General features: G+C 39.8%; 1 protein-coding gene across 18 annotated transcripts in view; it reads right to left on the bottom strand.

The window, feature by feature from the left end:
- FOXJ3 (forkhead box J3) overlaps positions 1–16,263 on the bottom strand; it is a 140,577-nt gene that overhangs the window by 107,471 nt on the left and 16,843 nt on the right. For 12 of the 18 annotated variants that reach the window (XM_021096929.2, XM_021096935.2, XM_084965479.1 and 9 more), the window contains exon 2: positions 9,458–9,518. In XM_021096929.2, coding sequence (XP_020952588.1) covers positions 9,458–9,501 — 44 coding nt within the window. In that variant the 5' untranslated portion in view covers positions 9,502–9,518. Of the gene's footprint in view, positions 1–9,457; positions 9,519–9,637; positions 9,885–13,258; positions 13,411–15,036; positions 15,145–16,263 lie in introns of those variants that run through there. The other 6 variants (XM_021096927.2, XM_021096934.2, XM_021096928.2 and 3 more) reach the window with 4 other exon arrangements.

Here is a 16,263-nt window from a genome sequence, read left to right as displayed (position 1 = left end):
GTCTATGTTAACCTATAACGGGTACATTATTATTTCTACATAAATCAGCAACTATTTCAATTTTTTCTTAGTGTTAGTACCTAATACATTTTGACAGCTGTAACTCACACCCAAATACTCTTTGGACACCAAATAAATTTTGAACATGGAAACAACCTAAATGTCCATCGACAGATGAATGGATAAAGAAGGGACACACTCAATTCTAAACAACATTCACTGAAGGAAAGAAAAATTAGAGAACTATACAAGTCAAAGGCACATTCACTGAGGCTGTTTCGGAATTAAATGGGAATGAGTCAATAAGCTATGACTTCTGCCATTAGTCAGCTGACCCTACCTATCAGTGAAAATCTAAACAAAGAGACCTTCCTTCCTAAGAGCCAATCACTGCCAACTAATGTAATGCATCGATTCTGACTATCATTCCACGGTGGGAAATACTAACTTCCATAGAAATTTCAGTGCAACTGAGGGTGAAATGTTGACTAATAATCAATCTGCATAAGTTGTTGCAACTTAAACTTGTTAGATACTAGAGGAGTTTCTCTGCCTAGAGAATCATCTTTCTTATTCCACTACTGGCTCATAAAAAACCTGTATTTTTGTTTCTACTTTTTGCTTCTTGCCATTATCACTTCAAAGCTTCTCAGCTTTGCTGTCTTTAACACAGATTTTAGCTATCTTCTTCTCATCAAGCATAGCGACTTCCATGAAGAGCCACCACCTTATGGTAATGGAGCTTCCCATTCCCTCCCATGTGCTCAAGAAGTCATAGTTCTTAACTATCTTCTAAAAATTCAGTCTGTAATTTATAAATACGGAAATTTTTCTTCACATCAATGTTTAATCCACCACTAAGCAAATACACGATTATCGCGGTATTTTCTCAACCTGTAAAGCAGGGTGTACTTAATTAATTTAAGACTATCGGATTTCAAGACTTACTATAAAACCACAGTAATCAATACCAGTGGTTCCAATGAAAGAACAGACATATAAACAAAAATAGACCTATCACATATAACCCAATGATTTTCCATAAAAGGGCCAAGACAAGTTGGTGGAGAAAGGAAAAACTTCCCAAAAAAAGCGATGCTCAAACAACCGCCTAGCTATCTGCATGGGAAGAAAAGTTAACAACGACCTTCGTCTCACATCATACATAAAAATTTGAAAAATGAATCACAGAACGAAACATAAAAGCTAAAACTATACAACCTATAGAAGAACTCAGAAGAGAAAATACAACATTTGGTTAAACATTTCTCAGCTATGATGTGAAAAATTAAAATTCATAAAACGTCTGATGAATTGGACTTTATCAAATTAAAAACCTTTGTTCTTTGGAGTTCCCGACATGGCTCAGTGGAAACAAATCTGACTAGTATCTGTGAGGACGCAGGTTTGATCCCTGGCCTCCTCACTCAATGGGTTAAGGATCCGGCGTTGCCGTGAGCTGTGGTGCAGGTCGCAGATGCGGCTTGGATCTGCCGTTGCTGTGGCTGTGGCGTAGGCCTGTGGCTACAGCTCTGATTCAACCCCTAGCCCGGGAACCACCATATGCCCAGGGTGCGGCCCTAAAAAGAAATTTGTAAATTAATTAATACCTTTGTTCTTCAATAGACACTGTTAGGAGAATGAAAATACAAGCCACAAACTAAAAGAAAATACTTGCAAAGCATTTGTCTTAAGAATTTGTGGGAGTTCCCGTCATGGTGCAACGGAAATGAATCCGACCAGAAACCGTGAGGTTGTGGGTTCGATCCCTGGCCTCACTCAGTGGGTTAAGGATCTGGCATTGCCATAAGCTGTGGTGTAGATTGCAGATGTGATTTGAATGAAAACATAAAGTAGTCAATAAGCCCATGAAAAGATATTCAACATTTATCAGTCATCAGGAAAATGCAAATTAAAATCAAAATGAGATACCACTCTATACCTGTGGAATGTCTAAAATCAATTTGAGAAGGAGTAATAATGTTCCTTCATGAATTTAGTTCAAGCCACTTTTGTTTCTTCTGGAGAGCAACGAAGATAGTCACTGTCAATAAAAATAACTACGTTTGTGCTATAAGGTAAAGAAAGCATGACTGACGATCCCCATTTTATATGGCTTCCCATTATACTACACAGGCTTCTTTTGTTTTGTTTAGTTTCTCCTTGAATTAACTGTAGACCCACCTGTAAAATATCAAGGAGCACTATGTGCTTCTGCGTCTCTGCCTCTATTTAGTCAAATGAGTCTCATCCGTCCATAATCTCCACGAGTTGTAAACTGTTACAGTTAATACGTACTTTTCAAGTTCCATACATATGTGGGCGATGGGGAGGAAGAATATTACACATAACTGGGAAAAAATGGGTCACTTATACTTTAAACCTCCCTTCAGCACCACAACTTTCCCTGGACCTGTCCACAGCACCTATCCCTCAGGCTCTCAAGTAAGCACCAGTATGGGGCAGAATAATCTGATTGCTGTCCTTTTCTTTTTGCAGCTTTTATGAGAATCTTGAATGCTCTTAAACACATAAGTATTCAAATACGTATCTGTCAAATTGATTAGAACTAAAGCAGAAGTTCAATTTCAAATCCATAATTCTAAGGAGACTCTTCTCTGCTATGAAGATGGGACTCAAATCTTTCATTCACTATCCACGTGACCGTAAGGAAAGGCTCTGCGTCCTCAAATACCCCTTCTTGAAATCCTAACTCAGTGGGTACAGAGAGAATATATCTCAACATAATGAAAGCCAGGGAGTGCCCATCACGGCACAGTGGAAACGAATCCAACTAGTATCCATGAAGATGCAGGTGAGATCCCAGGCCTTGCTCAGCAGGTGAGGGATCCAGCATTGCTGGGAGGTGTGTGTAGGTCACAGGCTCAGCTCAGATCTGGTGCGGCTGTGGCTGTGGTGTAGGCCAGCGGCTACAGCTCTGATATGACCCCTAACCTGCGAACCTCCATATGCTGTGGGTAAGGTCCTGAAAAGCAAAAAACAAAAAACAAACAAAAAATAATGAAAGCCATTTATGACAAACCCACAGCCAATACTCAACAGAAAAAAGCTGAAAGAATTCCTGCTAAAATCTGGAACAAGACAAGGATGCCCACTCTCACTTTTATTCAGACAAAAAAAAAAAAAGAGAGAGAGAGAGAGAGAGAGAGAGAGAAAGAAATAAAAGGTATCCAAAATGGAAAAGAAGAGGTAAAATGTTCATTATACACAGATGACATGATACTACATATAGAAAACCCTAAGGACTCTACACAAAAACCGCTCGATCTGATAAATGAATTCAGCGAAGTAGCAGGATAGAATATTAACACTCAGAAATTGGTTGCGTTTCTGTACACCAACAATGAAATATTAGAAAAGGAGTATAAAAAAATACCTTTTAAAATTAAATACCTAGGGAAACTTGACCAAGGAGGTGAAAAAGACTTAGACGCTGAGAACTACAAAACATTAATAAAGGAAACTAAAGAGGATTCAAAGAAATGGAAATATATCCCATGCGCCTGGATCAGAACAATTAATATTGTTAAAATGGTCATACTACCCAAAGCAATCTTTAGATTTAATGTGATCCCATCAAATCACCCGTGACATTTTTCACAGAACCAGAACAAACAATCCAAAAATTTATATGGAACCATAAAAGAAATAGAATTGCCAAAGCAATCCTGAGGGGAGGAAAAAAAAAACAAAGCAGGAGGCATAACTCTCCTTCAGATAATATTCCAAAGCTATAGTAATCAAGACAGTATGGGAGTTCCCGTCGTGGCGCAGTGGTTAACGAATCCGACTAGAAACCATGAGGTTGCGGGTTTGATCCCTGCCCTTGCTCAGTGGGTTAAGGATCCGGCGTTGCCGTGAGCTGTGGTGTAGGTTGCAGATGCGGCTCGGATCCTGCGTTGCTGTGGCTCTGGTGTAGACTGGTGTCAACAGCTCCGATTAGACCCCTAGCCTGGGAACCTCCATATGCCGCGGGAGCAGCCCAACAAATGGCAAAAGACAAAAAAAAAAAAAAAAAAGAGAGAGAGAGACAGTATGGAACTGGTACAAAAACAGACAGATAAACAGAACAGAACAGAGAGCCCAGAAATAAACCCAGACACCTATGGTCAATTGATCTTCGACAAAGGAGGCAAGAATCTTCAGCATGTGGTGCTGGCAAACTGGACAGCTGCATTTAAATCAGTGAAACCAGAAGACACCTTCACGCCATGCACAAAAATAAACTCAAAATGGCTTAAAGATTTAAACATAAGACATGACACCATCAGGCTTCAAGAAGAGAACACAGGCAAAACATTCTCTAACATAAACCACATAAACCGTACAAACGTTTCCTTAGGGCAGCCTCCCACAGCAATAGAAATAAAAACAAAAATAAAGCAATGGAACCTAATCAAACTTACAAGCTTCTGCACAGCAAAGAAAACCTTTAAAAAAATGAAAAGACAACCCATGAAATGGGAGAAAATATTGCAAACAATGCAAGCAACAAGGGCTTAATCTCCACAATATACAAACAGCTCACAGAATTCAACAACAATGACAAAACAACCCAATTGAGCAACTGGCAGAAGACCTAAATAGACACTTCTCCAAACAAATAGCCAACGGGGACATGGAAAAATGTTCAACATCACTAATTATTAGAGAAATGCAAATCAAAACTACAATGAGATACCACTTCACACCAGTCAGAATGTTCACCACTAATAAGTCTACACGTAACAAAGGCTGGAGAGGATGTGGAGAAAAGAGAACCCTCCTTCACTCCTGGTGGGGATGTGAACTGGTACAACTACTATGGAAAACAGCATGGAGGTTCCTCAGAAAACTAAACATAGAAATACCATGCAATCCAGCAATCCCACTCCTGGGCATATATCCAAACTACAATTCAAAAAGATGCATGCATGCCTATGTTCATAGCAGCACTATTCGCAATAGCCACATGGAAACAACCTAAATGTCCATTGACAGAAGAATGGATTAGGAAGATGTGGTACACACAGACCGTGGAACACTACTCAGCCATTAAAAAAAGAACAAAACAATGCCATTTGCAGCAAGATGGATGGAACTAGAGATTCTCATACTAAGTGAGGTAAGTCAAAAAGAGAAAGACAAATACTATGATACCATTTAGATGTGAAATCTAAAATATGGCACAAATGAACCTATCTATGAAACAGACTCACAGACATAGAGAATAGACTTGTGGTTGCCAAGGGAGAGGGTGGAGGGAGTGGGATGGATGGGGAGTTTGGGGTTAATAGATGCAAACTATTACATTTAAATGGAAAAGCAATGAAGGCCTACTGTATGGCACAGGGAACTAACTATATTCTGTCTCTTGGGATAGACTATGATGGAAGATAATATAAGAAAGCAAATGTGTGTGCATATATATCTATATATATCTTGCTGTACAGCAGATATTGGCACATTATAAATCAACTATATTTTAATAAATAGATCAACAAACTCTAACTTTTCTCACCCAACATTGGACACATGCTGCTTTGTACCAGAAACCTTTTTTATAAGGTTTTGCCTAGCTCACCAAGCCATTTCTCAGTCTTATTTCCCTCCCCAAAGCCCTGAAAGTCAACACCACCACAATAAATTAAAGGATTTTAATGAGGGTTGGTTTCTGATTCAAACTTTTCATCTGAATTTTTTTTCCAAGAATTTAGAATTAGAACTGAAACAGTTTGGGCTGGTCCTCTTGAAAAAGCTGTAAATTTAAGAGGTATCAGATGGCCATATGCCAAAAAAGCAAGGAAAGTTGGTTTGCAGAAAAGAATAGATAAGTTACATTCAGAGCAAAACAACAGAGAAGAAAATATACTGCCAAGGTTCCTAAAAACCTAAGTTCTATTCCCTTAGAGATCTGGCTACCCCTGGGTTCTGTGAAATACCCTAGAGTATCCACCAAATAAATTCCTTTTCTTTTTTGTTTGGTATAATCCAGTGCTGGTTTCCTTTACTTACAACCACGCAAAGCCTGACTAAAATAAACTTACTGAATCAAACTGAGATAGATTGGGACCTGGGACCCTTTGCTGCAGTTCTTGCACCTGGACAAATATCTCCTCAAGATACAAAATACAAAGAAACCATAAGGGACTAAAAATAACTGTGTGCAAGTCACAGTTGGGACAAAACTTTCTACAACACCAGAAATGCCTGTGTGCTATCAACATGATAGTCAGTAGCCATGTGTGACTACTAAGCACTTCGACTGCGGCTGGTGTGACTAAGAAACTGATTTTTTTCCTAATTAATTTAAATGTAAGTAGCCGCGTGAGGCTAGTGGTTACCATGTCAGTCCATAACACTTTAGAAGATAATCCCAAAAAGTTCAAGTTTCTGTAATGGTCAAAATCAAGAGGCTTTCTCATTTCTCTCCATTTAACTGGAACATGCCAAAACTAAATATATGAGTTAATACATTTATCAAGTCCAAAAAGACTGATAAAGATGACAATGATGAACTATGGCACAAGGCAAAAGGTGTTTTTGCCACTGTGTGGGACTGAGAAAGAGGGGAAAAGAAACCCTCTTCTACCCCATGTTCTTGAGCTGACAGCAGAGGATACAGGCATGTTCTCTTCTAGTCTCCAAATAATTACCCCTTTTGCTTTCTACTGCTGGAAAATGCAAAAGAGAGAAAAATATGCCAGACGCCTTACGTATATATTCTATCCCCTGAATCCTAACAGGCCAATGAGGTAAGCATTAACAACCCTATTAGAATAAAACTAGGAGAAGTCAAGTAACTTGTCCATGACCTTACGGATAATACATGGCAGAGATGTGAACCTGTATCTACCTGATTCTAAGACTATATACCAAAGCTGCCTTAACAATACCAAGACTGCTACTAGAAACAAGACATCAAGAAGCCTTTCACCCTCCTCTGGTCATAGATGGACTATTTAGAATACTACAAAAATGAAAGATTAGGATATAAGGATACTAAATATCTCAACTCAAATGCTACAGAGCTTCTCCACTTATTAACTAAATTTTAAGCTTATATTCTAGCCACAAAAATTTTATTGTAGGATATTATACACAAGAATTAGAATTAAAGTCATAAAATAACTCATAGTATCTCTTCTCTTTCATCATTCCTTCCAATTATATAATTCTATCAAACAAAAAATTATGCATATATTATTTCTAACCCAATGTCATATATAAGCTTCACCTAAACATAACTATTCCTATACAGGGATTTAAAATCTCATTGAATGACTTTAATATATGACTGTCAGCATATTCCACAACTAAGATAACTTGAAGTCTACAACCAGTGGAAGATTAAAATTCACAAAAATATCCTGATAGACCCATATCTAAAGTTTTAAATATTTAAAAAAAAAAAAAGGTAAAATGAATCTTCCCATCACACTAAGCAGAAATCACAGTGTTGCATGAAATTAGTTCTACAATAGCTTTGGAGATTAAAGAAAAAATAAGAGTCTTTTTTTTTTTAAGTTCTTTTCAGAGTTACATCCGTTGTTGGGTCAGGGTCAGGGGGTCAGGGCACATGGACTCCAACAAAGAAGAAAAGCAATCACTCTACCTACTTCCATTATAAGCAGGAAGATGCATTCTCAGGGAAAGAAATGTCATAATGGCATGAAGAAAAGCTTTCCTACTGAGGAAAAAGGACAGCCAGTCTTACTCTGATAAAAATTCTAGTATATACAAACTAAAAAAGAAACTTTATTTTTCTTTTGTAGCATTCTGAACAACCAGAATTTCCTTCAAGCCTAAGGATTCTTTGACTTCGTATTCATGGCTCTAATAATTTTCTATCATCTCTCCTGCCCTCCAAAGCTGGGCAATTCCAACTCTGGTCATTGCTTACTTTTTTCAAGCCACGATGACCTCGGTCACTGTTCCTCCAACATTCAAGGCACGTCTCCTGCCCTGAAACTTCCTGGGTTCCCTCTGCTAGGAATTCTCACCTTCCACCTACACAGTGCCTACAGCTCATGCCATCACCCTTTCACATCTTCATTCAAATGTAATCTTTTCACCAGGAAAGCCTTCCCAGACTACCTTACCTAACATGGACAAACACCCCTCTATTTCCTATCACCTTCTCCTTTATTTTTCACCCTAGCTCTTATCACTGACACGCTCAGATATTTCTTACTTTTTTTGTTTTAATGTAAGCCCAGTAATTACAGGATTTTTATCTGTTATGTTCACCCCTGTAGCCCCAACATTTATAATAATTCCTGTTAATATACTAGGTGCTCAATATACTGAATGAATAAATGATACAGCTAGCTGCAACACCACAGGTAACTGGCAGGTGCTGCCATCAACACTTTGTATTCAAGTCTGAAAGATTTCAATTAACAGATTATATTTAGGTTATTTTTTCAATCTGTGCTCTGAGAACTACAGTAATCCCTCAGGGCATCTGTGAGGGTAGAACACAGAAGTCTAAGCAAGCAGAAAAGCTCCACATTTATCTTTTATTCACAGGATTTCATATAAGATTTAATTTACACTATTTAAAAATAATAATAATAAAAAAGTCAACCTTAGAGCTAGAAAAAAAAGATTTAATTTACATAAAAGATTTAGCAACTTCAAAAAAAAATCTAAAGCCATTGGGCTGAATACAACTTAATTCCTACTTTTTTACATTTTACTTATTTATTGTACATGGGGATAAGTTAGGCATTATGTTTATATCATTCTTTGGAAAGAGGTTTAAATTGCCATCCAGTCTTATTTAATAATCTGCTATAAAGGCAATAAAAATTTACCATGGAGGTCCAGTCGTGGCGCAGCGGTTAACGAATCCAACTAGAAACCATGAGGTTGCGGGTTCGGTCCCTGCCCTTGCTCAGTGGGTTAAGAATCCGGCGTTGCTGTGAGCTGTGGTGTAGGTTGCAGACGCGGCTCAGATCCCCCGTTGCTGTGGCTCCGGCATAGGCCAGTGGCTACAGCTCCGATTCGACCCCTAGCCTGGGAACCTCCATATGCCGCAGGAGCGGACCAAGAAATGGCAAAAAAACAAAAAAATTTAAAAATTTTAAAAAATTAAAAATAAAAATTTACCATGTATTTTCTAGTTAAAACAAATAGAAAGCAGATTAGGGTTTTTCGCCTTTTTTTTTTTTTTTTTTTTAAGAAAAAAAAAAGGAATGACGAAGTGTAAAATGTCATTTCATGTACAAGAACATATATGTACATTCACCAACTGGAGATTAATATCCAAATCCCACTACCACAAACGTCTCTGTAAGCAAAAACAACTCCCAGCCCCACAAAAGAGGACTATTTAAGGAAACAAACTACAGTATTTTATTCTGAACCTTAGAGCGAAACCAATTTAATGTGACTTCACCAGCGTAACTTTTCAAATGTTGCATATGCTCCAGTAAAAAAACAGCGCACTCACCTTAATGAAGTTACAGATGGACAAGCCTGTCCATACAAACCCATCTGGCCACAAAGAGAATCTGAAAGGTAAAGAAGAGTTAGTTATCAAATGCTCCGAAATAAACTCAACTACAAATCACACCAGCATTCTATAACATAAATAGAACGCTAGAAGATTCACCATTATTTGAACACATACCCACATAATTTTAAAATGCTATTAGAGTTCCCGTCATAGCGCAGTGGCTGACGAATCCGACTAGGAACCATGAGGTTGCGGGTTCGATCCCTGGCCTTGCTCAGTGGGTTAAGGATCCGGCGTTGCCGTGAGCTGTGGTGTAGATCGCAGATATGGCTCGGATCCCACGTTGCTCTGGCGTAGGCCGGTGGCTACAGCTCTGATTTGACCCCTAGCCTGGGAACCTCCATATGCTGCGGGAGCGGCTCTGGAAAAGGCAAAAAGACAAAAAAATAAAATAAAATAAAATAAAATAAAATAAAATGCTATTGAGCAATAAAATGAAGATACTAAGGCAGACAGACATACCAGGAAGCGTAAGAAAAATAGGCACACTGTAACATCCAAAGAAGCTAAAAACTCATCAAATTTAGCAAACTCTTATATTTAGTTAGAGTGTCCACACTGTTTAGAAGAATCCTAAGGATTCCAGAGAGAAGCCTAGAGACTACCAACGAGCTGAGCACGCAGGCTCCCATCCCCACATAACTGTCTCCCACCTCATCTGTACCAGTGCTGTCTCTGTGGGGTTTACGGACTGGACTTCACTACAGTTTCAACTGAAGAACAGTCCCACTGCTTTAAAAATAGTTAAGAATAGCACTGTTCAAATTCTAGCTGTGACACTATGAGACCCTGAAGAACTGATATAACCTCAATGAACCTCCATTTCGTCATCTCTGACTTGGGGGTTAATACCACCTACACAACTTTTTTGGGGGATCCGAGCTCCGTCTGCAACCTACACCACAGCTCACGACACCACCAGATCCTTAACCCACTGAACGAGGCCAGGGATCAAACCTGCGTCCTCATGGATGTCAGATTCGTTTCCGGTGAGCCACAATGAAAACTCCCACCTATACTACTTCCTTTCTTCATCAGGGGTAAACTGCAGGTGTGCTATTAGAATTAAATAAATCAATGAACAATATGAAACTGTCAGCATGACTCCCTGGCACAACGATGATCCACGAGTGTCTAGAGGTCACCAGAATGAGAGAAGCTGGACCGGGTATAAGTGTACACATACGCCTACACTGCACAAACGGAGTCTGTGTGTGTGCACCTAAGGAAAACAGGTTCACGCTCAAGCGATCATCTGCTATTCCCAGTTCTAGCCACTGTTACTGAGCAGGACCACACGCCTATCAAGAACGTCTCATTTTTCAAGGAAAATAATATCCAAAATTTTATTTGAAATCTTTTTTTTTTTTTTTTTGAAGTTCTGGGGCCAGTGGGGGCCAGGGATCAATCCCAAGCCACAGGAGCTATCTGAGCCACTGCACTGACCACACTGGGTCCTTAACCTGTTGTGCCACAAGGGAACTCCAAAAGCTGGATATTTTTATTTTATTTCATTTATTTATTTATTTATTTATTTATTTTGGTCTTTTGACTCTTTAGGGCCGCACCCGCAGCATATGGAAGTGCCCAGGCTAGGGGTCGAATCGGAGCTGTAGCTGCTGGCCTATACCACAGCAACACAAGATCCCAGTGCATCTGTGACCTACCCCACAGCTCACAGCAACGCCAGATCCTTAACCCACTAAGTGAGGCCAGGGATCGAACCCTCGTCCTCATGGATACTAGTCGGGTTCATTAACCACTAAGCCATGACAGGGACTCCCTGAAATGTCCTGACTTTTATTTTCTAAATACTATGTGGGCCAAACAAAACACTGAATGTCGTCCCAAGTTTATAACTTTAATTTAGAGGCTGACTGAATTCCCTGCATCTACTTGTCCTTGCATGCACTGAACAGAGACAGACACTTCTACTTCTGACAGAAGACAGGCTGATCGACATGCCCACTAACAATAAGAAACACAGGATAGACTTTTTTAATCCTTATAAGTTAATCAATAACCTGAAAGAAAAGAAAGCATGATCAAGGCTAGAAACCAAGTAAAAGAAGGAGTTCACCAATGGCACAGCAAGCTAAGGATCCAGTGTCGTCACTACTGCTGTTCGGGTTGCTTCTGTGGCATGTGTCCCATACCTAGCCTGGGAACTTCTGCATGCCACACAGGGGCATGGCCCAAAAACAAACAAACAAACAAACAAACACTAAGTGAAAGATACTAAAGAAGTATGCTGGGTACTAAAAGCAGCTTTGATTCACCTTCAGGGCGTTTTGCCAACCCTATGAATTTCAGCCTGTGATTCCAAGGTCTATTAGGGCTCAAGGTACAAGAGGCAAAGTCCAGGTGTGACCCAGGAAAACTGCAAGGAAAACGTCTTAACCTTGGCACTTGGCGCTGGTAAGGACCGGGGGACGACGACAGCAGCTCAACAGGATCTCCCCCGATACTCGCAACCATAAGCTGCCCCTCACTCAAGATTATGGTTTTAAAAGCTTCGTACTTAGAATGCTGTTTAGGGTAGTCCTAGAATGGTACCATCCCACATCCAAACTTGACAGAAGCAAATGCAAATCCTCTCTGGGGAAGCTGCCTGTGATCTAGGCCTGGAAACATTCCCAAGTATAAAGTCCGAAAGTAAATCAATTCACAATCAAAAATCACAAAACCCAAAAGGAACAAGCTGCTCAGAATAAGATACAGCTGATAAACATTTCAGTTGGCAGAATCAAAAACCTCAAAGCGTTCCGATATGGGAATTACTAGACACGTTCCTCTTTTTTTTTTTTTACTTTATGGGTGATTTATCAACTCCTGTATTTCAAATGCCTGTAAACAGCTGAAGTATCTCAAATCTCCCTCTCTCACAGGGATCTACCTCCTGATCTGCGTTCTCCAGAAATATCTCCCGTCCTCCTGAAAACCCCCAAATTGCCACGTCCAAAGCTGAACTCGTCATCTTTCTTTCATGTATTTCCTAACTTGATAAAAGGGCACAGCCTCTTATTTAAGAATGGCTTTCAGGTTTCTAGCCTAACTCCTTTCTTTTCCTTTGGTAGAGCCGAACACTTCTTTCTAACGCCTGATTTCTAAGAGGAGTGACTTCTCTAAACATGCCTGGGCTCTTAGCCCACTCCTCACCAGAGAGGTAAGTAACTTGGTTAGTGGGCGGAGCTGATTCCAGGACTCCACATCCAGGATTCTACAAGGTAGTTATGCTGGTGTGTCTGCTCTGCTGACTCTAACAACGAAGACATCAGACCGACTGTCTAGACTGGGTGGGTAGGGAAAGAGAATGTGGAAAGTTAGCCCATTTGGCTTTTAAACTTAAACCACATTTGACAGCAGTCAACAACATCAGCTTTAAAAACAAAGGTAATTTCTACAAAAGCTACCCTATGATCCAACAAGTCTACTCTTAGGAGTATGTGTGTGTGTTTCTATATAAAAATGTATATAGAGAGAGATCAAATATATATACATATATAAAATCCTCTTTAGAACACACATACATACACATACCCAAGAGAACTTAAAACATGTTCACACTGAAACTTGCACACGATGTTCACAGCAGCATTACTTATAAATCTAAAAAGTGGGAATAGGAGTTCCCGTCGTGGCGCAGTGGTTAACGAATCTGACTAGGAACCATGAGGTTGCAGGTTCGATCCCTGGCCTTGCTCGGTGGGTTAAGGATCCGGCATTGCAGTGAGCTGCGGTGTAGGTCGTAGACTCGACTTGGATCCCACGTGGTTGTGGCTCTGGTGTAGGCCGGCAGCTGCAGCTCCAATTAGACCCCTAGCCTGGGAACCTCCATATGTCAAGGGAGCGGCCCCAGAAAAGACCAAAAAAAAAAAAAAAAAAAAGTGGGAGTAAACCCATATGACCATTAATGAACAGATAAACAAAACATGGCATATCTAAAATATTCATATAATGTACAACAGAATATTACTTAGTCATAAAAAGGAATGAAGTACTGCTACAGGCTACAACATGGATGAACCCTGAGAGCCTTATGCTAAGTGAAATAAAACAGACACAAAAGGCCACTTATTGCATGAGTCCATTTACACATTTCCAGAATAGGTAAATCCTAGAGATGTAAAGTATATTAGTTGCCAGGAGATGGGGGAATAGGAGAAGGGAGGAAGGTAGGCAGGCTTACTAACAGGTTTCTGTTTGGAACAATAAAAATATTCTAAAATAACATTGTGGTGATAGTTGCACAATTTTATGAATGAAAACCTTTACTATGGAGTTCCCATTGTTGCTCAACAGGTTAAGCACTCAGTGCTGTCTCTGTGAGGACGTGGGTTCAATCCCTGGCCTCGCTCAGTGGATTAAGGATGGCTTCAAGCTGTGGCATAGGTCGCAGATGTGGCTTGGATCTGGTGCTGCTGTGGCAGAGGCCACAGCTGCAGCTCCAACTCAACCCATGACCCAGGAACGGCCATACGCAGTAGGTGCAGCCATAAAAAGGAAAAAGAAAAAAAAACAAAAACCTTCCATATAAAACCACCAACGTTTACAGTTTAAAATGGTGATTTTTATGCTACGTGAATTTTTACTACCAACTCCAGCTCCTGGATCTCTCTCTAATCTACTGTGCCCTCAATGCCTTAGTTTCAGTTTTCTCGTTTTTAACTTAAGACTGTTGCTCCTAAATGGTATCTTGAATCTCAGGCTGTTTAACTGAAAGAATATGCCTACAGAGGCAAATGGCCAGCAACATGGAACACTCACAAAAGAAGGCTAAAGTTCACAGTGAAATAGGGAAAATCTCAAAGCGTCCTCCAAACTACAAACTCACATTTCTGAAGCCAACCTCAGTTAAACAATTACATTAATTCAATCACATCCAAAACTTATACAGTTTAAGTTCGTGCCAACAGCACCTAGTAGCATCCTCTGCGAATCCTCTGAAAATCAATATGCCAAAAACCTTTGTGCAGAATGGCACAACCCGAGTGTGGGAAGTAAAAGCCAGTCACTCACTGATGGGTATGCTCCAAGAGAAACTGCTTGATCACGTCCCACCACGAAGAGAACATGGAACTCTTTTTAATGTAAAAGCAGAGTCTTCAAGTATCCATTAAACTGAGCTACCAACTATTCACTTTTAGGAAGCAGATGTTCAACAAACCTAACAGCTATATAACAATACATTACTTGGGAGAAGGTGAAATGGGACCAAGTATTTTGAAAAAGCTCCCAAGCAATTCTCGTGAGTGCTTCTCTCCTCTCTCCCTCTACACAGAGACACAATACTTCACAGTTTACAAAGAACTTGCAACACTCGTAACCTTGAGTCAAGACCCTGACTGGAAACCCAACTGTGACCCTGGGTATATCATTAACCTCTGTAAAGTTTAATTTGCCTCTCTATACCAAAGAGAAAATCCATGCCTCTGTTACTATGACAGTAGCCTGAATGAGAGCACCATCATACCAGATAAAAGAATTAAGTTTGTTGAAAAGAAATACTATACCACTAAGAGATGACTCCTTTTTCTTACTTCTGAATTCAGCTCTATCTTTCAAAAGACTTGAAAGAAAAAAATTTACTAGCATCCAGGAAGGAACAACCGCTCTAAATCAGATTACTTAACTGAACATTGTAAATTGTTATACCAGTAGTCACAGGTAATCATTAAAGCAGTCATGGAAATAACCTGTGCCTTAATCAGCCTAAACAGGAAAAATCTGCCAGAGGAAGGCGTAAAGGGAAAAGAATCCTGCTGAGTAAGTAGCAATCAGCTGTTCATCTCAGTTCCACCAGTTAAACCTGAAGGCAATGGTGCAGCTAGAGCTAAAAAGTGAGAACTCAGAGCCACATGCTCTCAGAAAGCAATTAAAATCATGTGAGAATGATCAATTCACCACAGAAATGTTAGAGGAAGAAGAGAAACCAGAACCTAAATTTGGAGAACTCTTATAGATTTAGAGAAGAGAAACCAGTTTAAAAAAATTTTTTTAATGTAAAAAAAACTTGAGAAAATTATACTGGAGAGAGCAAGAAGTGATTTAATGGGGAGAAAGGCAATAGTGTTACAGATTAGGATGGATATAAACTGAAAAAATAATATTGGTTATTTTTTAAATTTTTTATTATAGTTTACTTACAAAGTTGTACCAATTTCTGCTGTATAACAAAGTTACCCAGTTATATATATATATATATATATATATTTTTTTTTTTTTTTGTCTTTTTGTTGTTGTTGTTGTTGTTGCTATTTCTTGGGCTGCTCCCGTGGCATATGGAGGTTCCCAGGCCAGGGGTTGAATCGGAGCTGTAGCCACCGGCCCACGCCAGAGCCACAGCAACGCGGGATCCGAGCCACGTCTGCAACCTACACCACAGCTCAAGGCAACGCCGGATCGTTAACCCACTGAGCAAGGGCAGGGACCGAACCCGCAACCTCACGGTTCCTAGTCGGATTCGTTAACCACTGCGCCACGACGGGAACTCCCAGTTATACATATTTATACATTGTTTTTTATATTCTTTCCACCATGACCCATCCCAGGAGACTGAATATTAATTTCCTGTGCTGTAGAGTAGGCCCTTCCTGTTTATCCTTTCTAAATCTAACAGTCTGCATCTACTAACCCCAAACTCCCAGTCCATCCCTCTCCCTCCCCTCTTCCCCTTGGCAACCACAAGTCTGTACTCTTTTCGCTTCTGCTTCGTAGAAAGGTTCATTTGTGCCATATTT

Source organism: Sus scrofa, chromosome 6, assembly GCF_054392235.1.
Source record: "Sus scrofa isolate SSC_HxYL_T2T_F1_AM1 chromosome 6, Sscrofa_HxYL_maternal_Yorkshire_Landrace_v2.0, whole genome shotgun sequence".
Lineage (NCBI taxonomy): Eukaryota > Metazoa > Chordata > Mammalia > Artiodactyla > Suidae > Sus > Sus scrofa.
This window is presented reverse-complemented; position numbering and strand designations above follow the sequence as displayed.